The 17,378-nt window shown below is 40.8% G+C and overlaps 1 protein-coding gene across 1 annotated transcript in view; it reads left to right on the top strand.

Annotated features, from left to right (window-relative positions):
- LOC306860226 (zinc finger protein castor homolog 1-like) overlaps positions 1–15,713 on the top strand; it is a gene marked incomplete at its 5' end in the record, with an annotated part of 82,131 nt that extends 66,418 nt beyond the window's left edge. The window contains 11 exons of the mRNA XM_079401815.1: positions 1,837–1,960; positions 2,389–2,452; positions 3,178–3,332; positions 4,302–4,424; positions 4,636–4,953; positions 5,092–5,290; positions 7,116–7,287; positions 9,396–9,544; positions 9,686–9,920; positions 10,823–11,155; positions 11,744–15,713. Of these exons, the coding sequence (XP_079257941.1) occupies positions 1,837–1,960; positions 2,389–2,452; positions 3,178–3,332; positions 4,302–4,424; positions 4,636–4,953; positions 5,092–5,290; positions 7,116–7,287; positions 9,396–9,544; positions 9,686–9,920; positions 10,823–11,155; positions 11,744–13,002 (3,131 nt within the window). The 3' untranslated portion in view covers positions 13,003–15,713. The remainder of the gene's footprint in view (positions 1–1,836; positions 1,961–2,388; positions 2,453–3,177; positions 3,333–4,301; positions 4,425–4,635; positions 4,954–5,091; positions 5,291–7,115; positions 7,288–9,395; positions 9,545–9,685; positions 9,921–10,822; positions 11,156–11,743) is intronic.
- Between the last annotated feature and the right edge of the window lie 1,665 nt (positions 15,714–17,378).

Below are 17,378 nucleotides of genomic sequence, written 5' to 3'. Positions count from 1 at the left end.
AGTAGAGAAAGAAAATCCCCTACTACACAGAATTGAGAGTGCAGATCAAAATGTGGCATTGCTAATTTTACACGTTTGCTCAGAAAAGACGTGTGAACAGGACATTTGGGTAAAATTTGAAGAGGATGTGGTCAGAGCTCAGCGTTAGAAAAGAGAGAAAGATGTTTACTGCGGCTATTTTCAAACAGCTTTGTTGTTTTTTTCAAACTCTTTTTTTTAGTCAAGGGCCAGTTTGCAAAGAAAACACATCTCAGTCTGACTGTGTAAAAAGAATAGCTTGCTAATTTGTTCAGGTGGCGTTATTTCCTAGTTGAATACTCTTTTTTTTTTTTTTTTTTTTTTTTAAATCCACGCTCACCCCCAGAGTGTTTCGGAGGATCTTGAAATCTGAGGGGTTCGCTAATTAGACACCCAGTACAAATGATCTTTCATGAGTTCAGTAACTTCTTTGAGGTAATTACACAGTACAACATTATTCTTGGATAATTTCCAGAAAAACACAGCGTCGTGAGCATGTGCGTTTTTTCCCTCCTCGCTCTCATCACCGATTTTTGTCATAGAAACTGCAAAGCTGAAGGTTTAATGACTCTCTCCTCACATGGTCGTTATTTAAACGTCCCTTGTTAACGTCAGGCAGTTTATACCCAGAAAAAAAACTAAAAAATGAGAGAGTAGAAAGTGAGAGGTTTGTAGAAGGCCGATGTAGGACAGAGTCATTTACAGACAGGCAGGGAGGTTAATATCAGTACAAACGTACATTTCACACATAAAGACCACAGATTTGTATGGATTGGAGGTGGACGAACTAGACTAGTTTTAGGCAAAAAGACAGGCGGTAATTAGTCAGCTGAGCGTCACACAGCAGAAGACTGAAAATAGGGCTGGAATGAGCTACCAACTTTATTAGGATGTGATGCGCCTAAAGCCGACACATCACAATGAGTCATTAGTTCACCTCCATAGCCAACACAGAGAGTCAAATCACACGCGTCAGGAAGGTTAGAGTGACACTATCTGATAAACTCGTGTTGTGACCCAAAGGAGTGGCTCTCTTCTCTTTTCGCATGGTTAAATGTCATGCCCTCTGAACTGAAGGCCAAGGGCAGGGTGGATGCTAGCTGTCACTTTTCCTCAGCAGGCCAGGTTTCTTAAACAACATCCACTCCGACCTCGCAATCACTGCTGATGCACTCAGCGCTCCATCTTTGTGCCTTGAACTCCTAGCCGTTTTTTAATAAAATACCACTTAGTGGCTACCAAAAGCCCAGCTTTCTCTGTATAGCCTGAGGACAAATTAATATTTCAATCATTTGGGGATTGGAGGAAAAGCCAGGTCGCATTCCCGTCAGCGTCCCTCCCGCCTCCTTCCTCCTTTCCACGTCGTCTGCATACCTATTTTGAAAATCCGATCGAGAGGTCACGTTATTTGAACCGATCTGATTGGCTGTCACCTCTAATCTGACGGACAAGCAGATGTTCCTTTCGGGCATGCTCAGTGGCGTCCGTCGGTGGCCAACAAGGACACGCGGCGACGGCAGGGAGGGGTGGGCAGTCTGAATCTGCCACTTTCCCTCAGCATTAGCATGCCTCTTAATGACCAGTTAAGAGGCAGGGCCGCAAATGAGTTGTGACAAGCGCTGCTGAAAACGGAGTCTTTTTCCCTCATTCCTGCTGCCTCTCAATCAACATTTAAATGCCTTGACGGCCTGACATAATTCCGCAATAATTATCACTCCTGGTCTTCTCCTTGGCCGGGACAGAAGTCAGATTGGATCTCATCATGGCGGAATAATGCTGACCAACAATAACTTTGTTTTTCTCCTTCTCTCTCTTCAGGGATGGGGCAGCCGGCTCAGGCAGGCCGGTTTAATCCGGTCGAGGTGAAGCAGGAGCCGGTGGACGGCGCCTCCCAGGAGTCCGTCCAGGAGCACAGCCTGGACCTAAGCAAGAAAGACCACAGGTATCCCATCATACTCCCCCTCTTGGCTCACACCCTGCCGTGATTTATCTCTCAAATAATGCCGTATTGTGTTAATTAGTGTGAGTGCTCTTGTTAAAACCCCCTTCACAAGGTGGGTCTGTGGAGTGATCAAGGAGGGACGAGATTTACACGCTCCCTCCTTCTCCCAGTGCCGAGGCCTCCTTTGAGGAAATCCATCATACGAATGCAAAAATTCTCCCATAATGCCCTCTTTTCATAATGCACATCAAGTATGAGGCATGACATGTTTGCACATTCATTTAGATGAAAGTGTGTTTGCATAAACCCTAATTTCCAGGCTCCTTCGCTTTTTTTCTTCATTGTATATTCACAATCTCGGATAAATTATAATATTTACTGATCTCATGCAAATCCTGCCTAAACACTGTTCGTTTTGCGTGTTCTAGCGCTGAATCAAACGGACACCCTGCACCGGGAAATACATCTCTTTTATCCTCACTTATGAATAAGGTAAGATTCATCCATCAAACGCTTTTCATCCCAAGACAAATTAGCAGGATGCAGAGGGGGCTGTTTGTTTTTTAATGTTTCACCGCTAATAGGATGAGTTTGTATCATTTAAATTTTCCAGCCATTTTTCATACAGTGTAATTTCAGCCCGCCACTCGCAAATTAATATAATGAAGCAGGAGCCGGTTGCCACGGCAGATATATAGAGATGTTTGTTTTTTGATGAGCTGTTTTGAACTCTCCGTGCTTTTTTTTCTCAGGCTTTCTTCTTTTTCTCCTCCATCTGCTCTATCTTTATTTATGGACTTTGTAAATTATTTGATTAAAAAGTCAGCGCTGAGAAAAAAGAGCAACTGTCACCCTCATTTTTTAAAAAGACGAATATCTGGTGCTGAACAGATATTTAAATGTTGTGTGTTTTTGTGGGGATTAAAATGGACATTGTTTTAATCATAAATATTCTATGACTACTATAAATGGTGTGCATGTACCATTACCTTGATGATTTAAATAGAAAACTCGCTCTAGTTCTCCTGACGGCTTAGCTCAGCTCTCTCTCTTCCTGTCTCTCTCTGCTTCATATACAGTACTGAACGGAAACGCATTTAAAGCCTCAAACATATAGCGCATGAAAACTCTTGTGTGTTTGGTATGTCCTCGAGAAGAACTAGTCTTTTTGCAAACTGTGTGATGAAACTTGCCTAAGCATGTGTTTGTGTGTGTAGATGAATCCTGGTTTCTTCAGTGCTTTGGATCTGAAGTCAGAGCTGGAGGGAGCTCAGGCGGCAGACGGCTCAGACGCAGCTCAGTATCTCTGTAGGGTAATGAAGAGGTCAGACCCAGAGAAACACAATGAGCAGTGGAGGACCTACCTGCGCAGGTGCCTGAAATCATCTCGTCTCCCTATAGAGGCATTACCAGCTTTAGTTTTACTTTTCAAAGTCTTGTCTACACTTTTTTTAAAGCATGGAACTGAGACTTGTTTAATTTACTTTCAGTAATGCGAGTCTTTCTTTTTTAATGCTTTTTTTTATTATATATTAAATATATATATATATATATATATATATATATATATATATATACATACATACATCTATACACACACACACACACACATGTGTGTGTGTTTGTATATATATGTATGTATGTATACATATATATTAGATCGCTGAAAAAAAAATCCCCCTATACATCCGCTTTCTATTAACTTTTTATGAAGTTTTTTGACTACATGGAATATTTCAACATAAATCAGTTTAGAATAATAAATAAAATTTTCAAGAGAAAACGTGGAAAGAAATGGTGAACAGTTGCACACCTAAAATATATACTTATATAAAATATATTCCCTTATACATACCTATAAATTGTAACCTTAAATCATGGACATGTTATTTATGTCATCTACTATCACCAGTATACCCAAATAGATCTTCCATTACAGAAAACACAGCCATGTCTTGGCTGCACATCCTCTGTGTTTTGTTGAAGATGGTGTCTGGTTTTTGTCACCATCCATCTTTACGATGTACCCTTTTGCTTGTCAGTGCCATCCACAGTGTTTGTTCCCAGGTTGTTATGTGGAAAGAGAAGATTTATCCAGAGCATGTGATGTTATGTACAGTATTTAGTTACAAAGCCCTAGCAAAATGTCCCAGCCAGAGGCCTGCTGCTTTCGGCTCAGGCGTAGTTCATGTAAAAAAAACAACAACAAAAAAAAAACACCTAATTCAAAGTCAGATCCTGATGAGCTAAACTGAGAATACAAGAGTAACTGACCTGGATTTACGAGCAGTTTTACCCTTTACGTACTTTTAAAGTTTCTCTTTCTTACATGTTTGTACAGGTTTGACACTGACGATTTCTGTGAAGCCCAGTGTGATTTCTTGCACAAGATACATTTTCATTGCCTGGTGGAAGACTGTGGGGCGCTTTTCAGCACGGTGGACGGAGCCATCAAACACGCCAAGTGAGGAGCGCTCTAGTTCTGGAGCATTACAATCAAACATAATGAATATAAATCAAAGTTTTTAAATGTTAAGGTTCACACCAACACACAAGCGCACATACGCACACGTACACAAAATTTACATGATTATGATCTAGTAATGTTAATTTGCTACTATGTTTGGCAGCTCTATTAAAGCGCATCTAATGGTGAATCACCTCTCTGTCATTAGCTTCCACTTCAGAGCCAACCTGAAGGTTAAATCAGAGCCCCATTTCCACGAGAGCAAGGAATCCAATGATAGCGCCCCTAATCAAATGGCTGCCCCCATTTCCATGGCCAAGACACCTCCCATGGAGGTGCCCAGCCTGGCTGTGTCAGGGGGCTACAGCTCTTCCCCTTCTTTCCAAGCCTGGAAGCAGCTGGCCGGATCGATCCCCCAACTTCCCGCCTCCATGCCCAGTATGCCAGCCACTTCCCCTCTGGCCACCACCTCGCTGGAAAACGCCAAGCCTCAGGTCAAGCCTGGCTTCCTGCAATTTCAGGAGAAGTGAGTAGACGTTGTCATTCTTGTAAATTCATGATACCATGGTGGTATGATTTGAATGGTCTGTGCTGCCTGTATTTCCATGTCTTCTGTGCAGTTTTAAATATCTGACAGACATTTCGTCACGCTTATCTCCCACAGTGATCCTTGTCTGGCCACAGACTGCAAATACTCGAATAAGTTCCACTTCCACTGTCTGTTTGGAAATTGCAAATATGTGTGCAAGACATCCGGGAAGGCTGAATCACATTGCCTGGACCACATTAACCCCAACAACAACCTGGTGAATGTGCGAGACCAGTTCTCCTACTATTCTCTGCAGTGTCTTTGTCCTAACCAGGTGAGCTTGATTTTGAGAGGTAATATTGTATCAAACATTCATCATTATTGTATCTTTATTAGTGGTACATGCTGTACACTTCTGTACACAGGTTTGAGGTTGGTAAGAGTTTTAAAGCATTTTGAAAAATATCTACTAAGGGCACATAACATTTTAAGGCAACCAGCTTCAGCAGATTTTTGAGTTTTCTTAAATTGTTGTTTTAAGAATCTCCTACAAAAATAACTTGAGAGAACTCAAAAATCTGCTGAAGCTGGTTGCCTTAAAATTTTAAGTTGGCTCAACTTTTTTTTTTTTGCAGAGTAAAAATACAGTAAAAACAGTAATATTGTGAAATATTTTTACAATTTAAAATAAACGTTTTCTATTTTTATATGTTAGAAATTGTAATTTAATCATGAAAAAGCTGAATTTTCAGCATCATTACTTCAGTTTTCATTGTCACATGATCTTTCAGAAATCATTCTAATATGCTGATTTGGTGCTCAAGAAAGATTTATTATTGTCGTCAATGTTGGAAACATTTGTGCTGCTTAATTTTTTTGTGGAAACTGCGATACAATTTCAGGATTCTTCGATGAACAGAAAAACAGCATTTATTTAAAATAGAAATATTTTATGTACATTAAAAATGTCTCATTTGATAAAAATGATCATTTTAATGCATCCTTGCTGAATAAAAGTATACATTTTCCAATGTTTAAAAAAAAAAAAAAAAAAAATCTTTCTGGCATGAACCTACCCATTTTTTTTACCCAAAATGTACAATTTTCTTATTTAAAGAAGATTAAAAATTTAAATTATAAAATCATCTAAATTATTTCAAATTGTAAAACTAGAAATGCCTTGCATTTAGTTTTGAAGGATGGACATATAATCACATAGCTACCACACAGAACTATAAACTCATAGCAATATGCTGAAACCACTGTACAAATAAATAAATAATAATAAGTAAAAACAAAAAGAAAACCCACATAGCAACACCCTGGCAACCACCAACACCACCCTTAGCTCCATGGCAATAACCCTTGCACAGACAAGCACCTTCTTTTCAGAAAACCTATAAATTACATTTAAAACACTGAAGACAAAAGCCTAGGTACATATTTATTTCACCACAACAAACAAACAAACTAAAAAAAACGAAAACCACCTTGGAGACCCCAAAGCTGTATAAAATAAACAAGTTTTGCTTTTCATCAAAAATTCCATCATTAATAGAAAAAAGCCCTCCCCTTCCTGCAACTTACATTTGGAGCAAAACCTGTTTAAATGAATTCATTTATGCGTCCCATCCCTACTTCTCGGAGCCCCCCCCTCCTCTCCAGAGTAGAGTGGGTTCTGTTTATGTGCTCCTGGGGGAACTGCCTCTCTGGAAACAGATGGTGGTGCAGAAACAGGTTACATTGCGGAGGACACACACACGCAGACTAATGAATTGATAAAAGAGCTGTTTTAGAAATAGATGAATCGCCAAATGAACTAATTGGTGTGTTGTTATTGGGGTCAGCGGCTACAACGTGAACCTAAACTTCAGATTTCCGCTGGTCAGTGAGGCTGGTCCTGTCACATGCTCTGGAAAGAAAGAGGGTTTAAAGAGCACACGTAACCTACTACTTCCCTATGGTACCCTGAGTAACGAATAACTAACTGACAAATAATCAGACCCCATTTTTGTTTAAAAGATGGTTGGTTTAGTAATGATTGTAAATTAATGTAATATGTAATAATTGGCTTGTGAATTAACTGTAGAAAACTGAACCATGGAGACTTGTGCGAAATGTTCTCAGCCTGAGTTTAGTTTATTTGCTGTTCTCTCCAGCACTGTGAGTTTCGCATGAGGGGCCATTATCATTGTCTGAGACCCGGCTGTTTCTTCGTCACCAACATCACCACCAAACTTCCCTGGCACGTCAAGAAGCACGAGAAAGCTGAAAGACGTGCCGCTAACGGCTTCAAATACTTCACCAAGAGAGAGGAATGTGGCAGACTGGGTAAGAACCTGCTTTTCATGTATTAAAAGAAGCGTCTAGATCACAGAGAGATTCTGTCATGTTGCTTTAATTCTGATTTGCTTGATTGTGTGGTTTGCGAAGTAATTTAGTGAATTCAGCATCATGAAATCGTACAAACCTTATATGTCCCAGCCTCCCACACTCTTCATTGTTTCAGTCACTGTTCGCATTAGTTACTCGTGTTTCCAAACACTCTGTTCATCCGAGCTCCCACGTTATTCTCCAGCAGTGACTGCAAGCTCAACGTTTGTAATGCAGCTGGAAGAATCAGAGATGGTGTGAAATCAGAGATGATGTAACTGTTATTTCATATTGATGCTATCACCTGCTATGAAAACACTTTTTCCACTGGCTCTGGCTACAGGAAAAGTGCCGTTCCTCTAGTTGAGTCACTAATTGTCATGCTGTTTGCAACACAACATACAGAGCGTTAAACGGCGGCGCTTCACACTTATTCACTGATTTTTGAGTATGTTTCTCAGAAGCTGTTATCTCACTAGTATCTGTGCATCAATTGAACGGTTTACATTGACAACAGAGTCAGCACGCCGGCAGCCGTTTACATTTTGCAGAACAAACACGTTTGGCGGGATTAAAGATGGTCTTGTCTCATTGTAAAACTGGGGACGTTTTATTTATATTACGGAAAACAGGCCGAGAAAAATGGTGTCTGCCTTTTTGTCATACATTAATACTTCAGTATTTATAGTAGGCAATCAAACAGAGGTTGTTTTCTTGGGTATATTTAACCTGTCAGGAATGAGCAATTACATATGTTTGTTAATTACTGTGCCTGTCGAGCTCAGTCTGTTTGTGTTGCTCTTTTTCAAGCCTCGATCATCATCACAAGCAGGCAGATTAAAAGTTTGCATTTTATTTTCTTTCTACTCCCCTCCCCTTAAAGGGAGAGTTCACCCAAAAATTGTGCACCCTCCTTTTGAGCCAAACCCATCTGCTATGGAACATGAAGAAATGGAGATTGTGCATGGGGATGGTGCTGTTGAGCCATAAAAGAACAAAAATCATAATAAAACGAGGTCAGTATATGTTTTTATGGTCTGTAGGACCAACTGAAGCTACATAAAAGCTTCAGCTGTATAAAAAATAAACGATGACCGAATGTTCACTTTTGGGTGAACTGTCCCTTTAAGTTAGGACAAAAAGAACATTTATTGAAGAGTGGAAAGTATCACAAGTGTCCACAGAGTATAAGGTCTCTCCTGTTGCATTGTTAGTGGCATAAACCAGGGACATTTGACAAAAGCAAGCCGTGAAGTCATAAAGAATTGATGGTTCAGCTGGACTGGGAAAGTGGTATCCATGGCAGCAACATTAAACAGAACACCGGCGATGAGGTTACCAGGATCTGGTGGCACAAGAGTCCTGATATTTCAGCATGTGCTTATGTTTACTCAACTCTGCCTTTTTAAAGTATATCACCCTTGTGTACAAAAGCAATCTGACAACAGGCAGTTTGTTGCGCGGTGCCACGGGTGCCATGGTAACGGACAAGCTCGCACCTGCCCTGAATGCTACTCTTTCAATTATTTCAGCACGCATTATTCACAATAAAATTATTACGAGCACCCTACAATATTTGATTAGTGTGCAGAGGCAGTCTTTAAATTTGAAAACATATAGCAATTAAAATCTGTAGGGCCCTTTGTGTAGAAAAAAAATAATAATACAAAAAAGCAAAAGGACAGGCGTGAGGGGGAGGAAATACACCAGCAACAGATAGGTCGTGAAAAATGAATTTAATATGGAAATAATTGTGTGTTTACTTTGGTTTGCAGGGTTGTGCATTATTGCTTCTCCAAATGCAGAATGTATTTATGTAAATTCCAAATTGAATAAAAGATGTCATTGTAATAAAAGAGCACCACAGGTCTAATCTTCAAAAGGTTCGACTTTCCCAGTGTGACACTGGACTCATCTGCTCTGTCTCTCCGCATTATGCAGGCGCGGGACGGAAGCACAATGTCCTCATTACCTCGTTGAGGATCCATGATGTATGTTGTCCCTGAAACCCAGGCGTGATGAAGACGGTCTTTGCTCAAGTTAATTTTGTCGCTCGTCTCTTGCAGGGTGCAAATACAACCAAGTTAACAGCCACTTCCATTGTATCCGTGAGGGCTGTCAGTTCTCCTTCCTGCTCAAGCACCAGATGACCTCCCATGCCCGCAAACACATGAGGAGGATGCTGGGTAAAAACTTCGACAGAGTTCCTTCCCAGGTACCAAGAAATTGATGGTGTCTTTTGAAGATCACTGCCATAAGTGATCATAAATTATATATATTTTCAAGCCTGCCACTTGAATCCAAATGATTTTATTCATCGGGCATTTATTGGATTGTTTGGTATGCTGTACTTTAGATGGTCTCTCATGGCAACCTACCTGAAGAGATGCAGCACATGGCCAGTCTAGCTTCGTCTGGTGTGGTAGGCAGCAACCCTAATCTGAGCCCCAACTTCTCCAGCACGATGGAGGAAAATGATGACTACATGGACTACACCTGTGGAGGAAGCCCACTGGGTCTCTCCTCGGAGTCCTCCAACCAAGACCGCAGTTGCACCAGCACCCCTGTGGGCAATGATATTTCGCCAGCAGGTGAGTCGACCTCAGTAATGACTATGGTTATCAATATACGAGATGGACTGAATGAAAATACAGCAAATATTTAAAGATTTGGTCAGTCATACAAAATTTCCTTGTATTCCTTATGTTAGCCTTTTTAACCTCCCTAAGAAGAGAAATGTAAAAACCTGCACCCACTCTCATTGTATTACTTGTAGCTCACTCATAAAGCTACCAAATGTTTTTCACTGTAATTATATTTATGAAATTATAAAGCACTAAATTTGTTATATAGTCCTCCACACACCGCTCAGATGAATGCCATCCCTGTGGCGACTACATAAGTGAGGCATCCCAGACTTTTCTCATCTCTACTGTCATTGAAATTAGTTATCGACCATTTTCCTCTAGGCTTAAAGTGATAGTTTTTTTTTTTTTTTATATGACATAAAATGTGCAGGTGTTACTATAATGGGTGTCCTGGGAACTCTATGACAGCCCTAGACTCTATAAACAGCCAAAAATAATCTGGGTGCAGTCTGTGTTTTTTTAGCCAATCAGTTAACTTGAAGGCCTGTCGGTCATTGTCTGTGGGATTTTGAGAGAGCTCGTTTGATTGAAGGGATGGGCGACAGGTCTAATTCACTGGCGTATGATAGAGAATTGGCTAACAATGCTACAGCACCTTTAAATCTGGGCCTTTGCTCTTTGAATCTGAGCTTTCCTTCATTGAATTGATTTTTATAGTTTCACTGTTTGATTTCAAATGTTATCTTCCATTCTCATCACTGTTGCTTTTGGCTGTTGTCTGACTTTTGTTACCATTTGGCTTTCATTATTTCATTACTTGATCTCTCCTTTTTTACCTCCCCACCCTTGTGTCTTGTACCTTCCTGTCTCTGTTACCATCCTTCTTTGGCACCGTGTCTCTGTAGGACCAGGCTGTCAGGTCCCTGCCACCACTACCTCTGCTGACTCTCCTCCTTCTTCTCAATCTGCACCTCCTCCTCCTCCACCTCCTCTTCCACCTCTCCATCAGCCTGCACTCCAGAGTCAGCCTCCATCTCTCTCCTCGGCTCTTCTCCGGCCACCACTCCCCTCGCTCCCATATCTCCTCTCCCCATCCTATCTGTCATACTCTCTGCTCAGCGCCTCTCTTGGAGCCACTAGGAGTGTTGTCATGCCAACCAACACACCAGCTTTCAGCCCCATCATTCCTACTTCGTCTTCGGTTAAAAATGACGTCCCTATAGTGCAGGACGCTGCAGGTACCTATCCCGTCTCCACCCGAACACTGCAGCTCTAGTCACAGTAGATTGGACTAGGGCTTTTTAGCTGGTTACAACTCTTTAGCATTTTACACATGCAGTGCAGTTCATACAAGCCACCGAGGTGGTGGTTTTAGTCTTGTGTAGTACATTGCACACCTGCCATTAGGTCCACTGTCTGAAATGCTGTCCATTAGTAGCCTGCTGTAAAGGGCTGGTTTAATCATGCCAGGCTTTAATAGAGTCATGTGATTCCTGCTGGCCAGGACAGGGAGCACATCATTAGCACTGACCTCAGGCTTATGGGAGGGAATCCTGCTCTCCCATAAAGCCAGATGTACGGAAGCACCTTTGAACTCTCCCAATACCTAGACGTGACAATCATGTTAAAATGTCACCAGTACATTATACAAATGGGACTGTCTGTTTGATTATGGCATGGAATTACATTATATTGTATATTGCTGTAGGAGGAACCTTTGTGGGTAGCTTTGATAGGGCGCATGTGGCTACTCCTGCTTGCAGATTTGCTTTGCCGCTTGTCGTACTGAGTGAAGTTTAACCCGTATATGCCTTTTTTGCAAACAGGTAACACCATCTCTATTCCGATGGCAACTGGTGCCAAGAAACGCTTCTGGATCATCGAGGACATGTCACCCTACGGCAAGCGTCGCAAGACTGCTTCATCTCGCAAGATGCTGGATGAAGGCATGATGCTGGAAGGGTTCCGCCGCTACGACCTCTATGAGGACTGCAAGGATACGGCCTGTCAATTCTCCCTGAAGGTAACCCACTATCACTGCACGCGGGAGAACTGCGGCTACAAGTTCTGCGGCCGCACCCACATGTACAAGCACGCCCAGCACCACGACCGCGTGGACAACCTGGTCCTGGATGATTTCAAGCGCTTCAAGTCTTCGTTGTGCTGCAACTTCCCCGATTGCCAGTTCTCCGGCAACAGCACCCACTTCCACTGCCTGCGCTGCGGCTTCCGCTGCACAGACAGCACCAAGGTGACGGCGCACCGCAAACACCACGGCAAGCAGGATGTGATCAGCGCTGCCGGATTCTGCCAGTTCAGCTCCAGCGTGGACTGCGAGGTGGCTGACTGCAAGTACAAGCTCAAGTGTTCGCATTTCCACTGCACTTACCCAGAGTGCAAGCACACGGTGGTGGGCATGTCACAGATGGATTCCCACAAGCGCAAGCATGAGAAGCAAGAGAGGGGAGAGCTGCCTTCTGTCTCCCCCAACCAGGATGGCAACCACCACCATGCAGGCCTAGCCGTGCCTCCGATGCACATAAATATGCCCCCAGCCTCGCCCGGCACACCGGGGCTGACCCATAACAACATGGCCATGTACCTCCGTTCGGCAGGGGACGCCGGTGAGTACGAGCATCCGGGCTCAGTAGTCAACCTCGACAGCTCTCTGAACCTGGGGACAGACACCAACAGCTCCTTGTTCTTCCTGAAAAACGCTGCTGGGTTGGGCCTCAGTGACTCCATGGACCTGAGCAGAAAGATGCACCGGGAGCCGCTGTTCCTGGCCACCAGTTCTGGCCCTGTTGCTTCAATGGGCCTGAGCAACCCTCAGGACGACACTACCGGCACATCCGGAGACCCCGAAGATGACCTGTCGGCTGAGGAAGAGCCGATAGCCGAGGAGGATGATGACGACGATGACGACGAAGAGGAGGAAGCGGAGGAGGACATGAATACAGACTCATATGAAGATTCCATGCCAGAGCCAGAAGTAGACAAAGACAATGGAGAGAGTTTTGATGCTTCCATGAACCACGCTGAGACTTCCCAACTGGATAAAGAGGAGCCGGAGGCTGAGCCCTAATCTATGCTGTAGAAGGAGAACTATGAATTCCCTGAACAAACGCAAGTTTGAGTGGCCTCATTTATCATGCTTAGAGACGCAGCAGATGACAAGAAAACAACCAACTACAAGAAAAGTGAAGGCCCAAAATGATTTATTATGATGTTTACAAGATGACCAACATTATTAATTTAATTATGCATTAAAAAATGAACAGACAAATAGACAGACGAGGCCCTCTTTTACACATGGGTGGCTATGTAAACCTTTTCCTACACATCAGTCTTTTGTGTGTGTGCATGTTTGACTTTAATTTATTCGATTTCATTTGTTACTTTCTGTGTGTGGAAAAAAAAATAAGGAAAAAACAATCTCTCTATATATGACTATCTATATAAAGTAGATGTGTGGATGTTAATGTACATTTTAATTGCAGTCACTGGATTGCAGGACCCTCGTACCAACCCAAAACAGACGAAAAGCGTACATTGCAGGAATCTTTTATAAAGAATGTTGCTCAAATAATTGATTCAGAAACACCTTGTGTCATTATTATTATTATTATTATTGAAGTGCAGGGGCCTGCATCAGTGCTTTGACTTGTATGCTTCTCCGTTGATTTTTTTATTATTATTATTTTTATTTACAGTTATCACAGTTCTCACTTAAATCTGCTGTCATGGTCAGTGGTGTCATAGGCTCCATTCCATGTGGACATTCGCCTGCATCTTCAGGACAAACAAACAGTGACTGCAAAGCTTCAGGCCATAAAGCATTGATCTCAGTGAATGCTAGCTCTCACTTGATTTCTGTTCCTTCTCCTTTTCTCAGTGAGGACCCATTTGGCATCGCATATTCATAGTGCACTTTTGTATAGATGAGAACAGATACTCAAGCCTCTATTTAAAACGTTTTGTTATCTTTTACATTGATTGCATTACTATGGCTTTTTGTTTGTTTGTTTGTTTTTGCATTATTCTCTAATTGCACAGGCATGACCAGATGATGTGGGGGTGTCTCACTGTAAATGGGTCTGTTTCAATGGCGAGAGTCGTCGCCCCCTGTGTTTCGGAGAGTTTGTAATGTGATGATGGTGCTACTGCCCAGTATGAATAGGAGGAGATTACAGCTATGTCTTTTTGATCCACAAATAGATGTCCTAAAGAGTCCATCAAACACAGCAGGAGACAAGCGTCTCTGAATGTAGGGAAAAGATGTTTGTAGGTGTTATTTTTCTTTCCTTTTCCCTTCGCAGTTTCTGTAGCATGGAGAAAAAAAAAAAACAAGTTGCAACAAAGTCTGAGGATGGAGACTGGCTTTTTCAAGCTTCTTTTTTCCGAAGCATCATATATCTATTTCTAAAAGAAGAGGAACCGTGGAGAGAGACTTTTTTCTAGAGGGCTGAATGGAGGACAGACATCACAAAGGCACCACGATAAATGCTAATGCTGGTGATGGAAAGTGTGTGATTTTATGAATTGTACAGACAGAAAACAATGTTTCAAGCTTTTGTTTTCTCTTTACAACAGCTGTGGTTTCGCTCCAATAATAAGAAGTTATTTAATATTTATGTGACCTTGCAATGAGAAAATTCTAGGGTGTTTTTGCACTTTTTAGGTTCATTTTTACCTTTTGAAATTATGGCATATATCTTTTAACAGGGAATTTGCTTTACAATGTTGTTTAGTTCACTTTGCTTTGATGCACAAATAGTCTTCAGTGTGACGAAGAACTGTTGTTCTGTGTTTTATTTAAGAAAAAAAAAAAAAAAAAAAAACTTTCTTCGCTTCCAAGATTGGATGATTTCAATATGAAACAGGCATGCTAGAACCTGGCTTGTCTAACGAGTAACACTAATGATGACTGTAATTTAAATTAATTCTATACAGAGGAAATTATTGCAGTGCTTTGCTCCAAATTAAAAAAAAAAAAAAAAAAAAAAAAAAAAAAAGAGAAGAGAAGAGAAAAAAATGATTTTTGTTTGCTTGGCCTCCATTGAATATAAACAAGGAAAAAGTGAGGCGAGGAAATGATGATTTCCTAAACATGGCTTTGATCGTAATATAGGCAACTAAATGTGTAGATGGTTATCTTCGACAATATTGTTTCAGGAGGAAAAAAAGGTTGTATAGTATTTTCTTCTGTAAAAACTATATATGAACAAAAATGCTCTTTGATTAAAAGCTTCCTTTAAAAAGAAAAAAAGGAGAAATAAAGAATAAAAAGTTAAAAACTGAACTAACACCAGTATAGTTTGCTTGTATGTGTGTGTGTGCGACAGTATGTAAGCGTGTGTGTGAGGTTTTATTGTTATTACCATGGTTTCCCCATAGTGGTAGAGGAATTAGTGGTAATTAAATCTATACGAGTCACATTATTGTAGCACTGAACATTGGAGTGTATTTCTACCTTTTACGCAGCAAAGTCATCATTTTCAAAGCTGTATATCACGTGCGATCACAATAACGATGATATCTGCATAATTTAATACCATCCACAACTCTTTGTTTGCTATTGTTTTGGTGTTTGTTTTATTTAATTGAACTTATGTATTTTGCATATGGCATGCCCCTCTCACAGGCCGTTTGTTCTCTGGTCTCAAGTGCAAAGGCGCAGGACTCACACTGAAGCAGCTGTTTGTCTGGGAGATACTGTGCACTTGAATACATTTTATGTGTGTAAAATAGCAGGATTTGTAAAGAGTCGAAATAAAGAAATTCTAATTATTATAACAATGTAAATGTTCCACACAGTGTTTCTCGATCTCATGGCTTGCACGGTTAGTTGTAGGTAGCACTGCTGTGCTGTAGTGAAAAGGTTTAACGAGACTGAGGTTAATAAGCCCCCTCCCGCTGAGACTAACGCCGTTAAAGGGCACAAGGCCCCAGGTCTGTGGTATGACACAGAGAACGCCAGCAGCGCTGCTCTGACTGAGGAAGACAGCGTTTTAACATCCTTATTACTTTTCTCCATAGACCGAGCATTTTGTATAACAAATTCAATACGTGTGTACAAACAATAGATCATAAAATTCTGACTCTGACATAGTCATGGAGCCATATTTAGGGTACAAATGCTCTCTGGTGCATTTCGGGAAAGTTTCTAGCTCTCTAAAAGGGAGTTTGTTTTTCATTCTTTTCTCTCATTGTGCAGGCTGCTCGTCGCTTTGACCAGCATATACCGTACGGTCCCACTCGCTACAGCTGTTCCCTTTCCTCACCCTCCTCTTCCTTCTGATGTGTCTTTAAATAAAAATGTGTAAAGCCACCACCATCTGTCTGCCAGCTGGCATCCTGCATATAATCTTGAAAAAAAAAAGACAACTATGGAAATTATATTACACAAAAACCAGACGGAAACAACCTCCAAACTAACGCAGGCTGCTGTTGAAACAACAGATCACCTTATTGTCTTACAAAAAAAATTAAATAATAATAATTCTTGATTTTGTTGTATAAATTATAAATTGCATTCAATTATGTAAATTATGTTGCAAACATGATTTGGACACTTAGCCCACAATTAAAAATGCAAGATATATATATATATATATATATATATATATATATATATATATATATACTTTAATATAAGAATGTCAAATCAAGAATAAATTTAAAAGTGAACACAAGCATGCTTTTCATACAAAACACCAAAACCACAATTTTAAATGATAAATGTAATAATCATATATAAAAATGTGTGTATATAGGTTATGCTGCATTTCTGCTAGAGTAGTTTTCAAAGCGTTTATCAATTGTATGTGTGTGTATTTCAAATTATAAATATAGAATTTTATATAATTAGATGTATTGTAAAATGTGTTAAATTATAACACCACAGTATTACGTTTGGATATTGCAAAAGCATTCATTGTGAAAAATAATAATAATCTAGCAGTATTTGTTTGCACTTGATTTACTGTTTGTTCTGTAATGCAATGAAATCCATACATTTTTATGCTTTTATGTCCAAGAATGTTGTGAGACCACCATATGTGGAATTAAATTAATAGATTTTATATATTGAGCTTACTTACCTGACAGATTTCACTTGAAACAGAGACACACAGCTGCATGAACATGTCTCATCTCTATAGACTTTTTTTTTCTCTTTCATTCCCATCATAATGAGCCATGTGTGTGTAGTAATACTGGGGCTGGATCTGACTCGCACTGAGGGTTGATGTTCCAGAAACAGGTTGTGTGAGACACAGCAGCGCATTAGGAACAATGGAGCCCAGAAACATGCGACAGGTGTTCTGTACATATGTCACAGCAGCAGTGGTCCCACATCATCTAGACAACCTATTAGGATGCACAAGAATCAACCATAATATTTCAAGCAATCGAGAAAAGCCGTGTATATTTAGTTTCTTATTGCATTGTTTAATTGCA

Source organism: Barbus barbus, assembly GCF_936440315.1.
Source record: "Barbus barbus genome assembly, chromosome: 41".
Classification (NCBI taxonomy): domain Eukaryota; kingdom Metazoa; phylum Chordata; class Actinopteri; order Cypriniformes; family Cyprinidae; genus Barbus; species Barbus barbus.
This window is presented reverse-complemented; position numbering and strand designations above follow the sequence as displayed.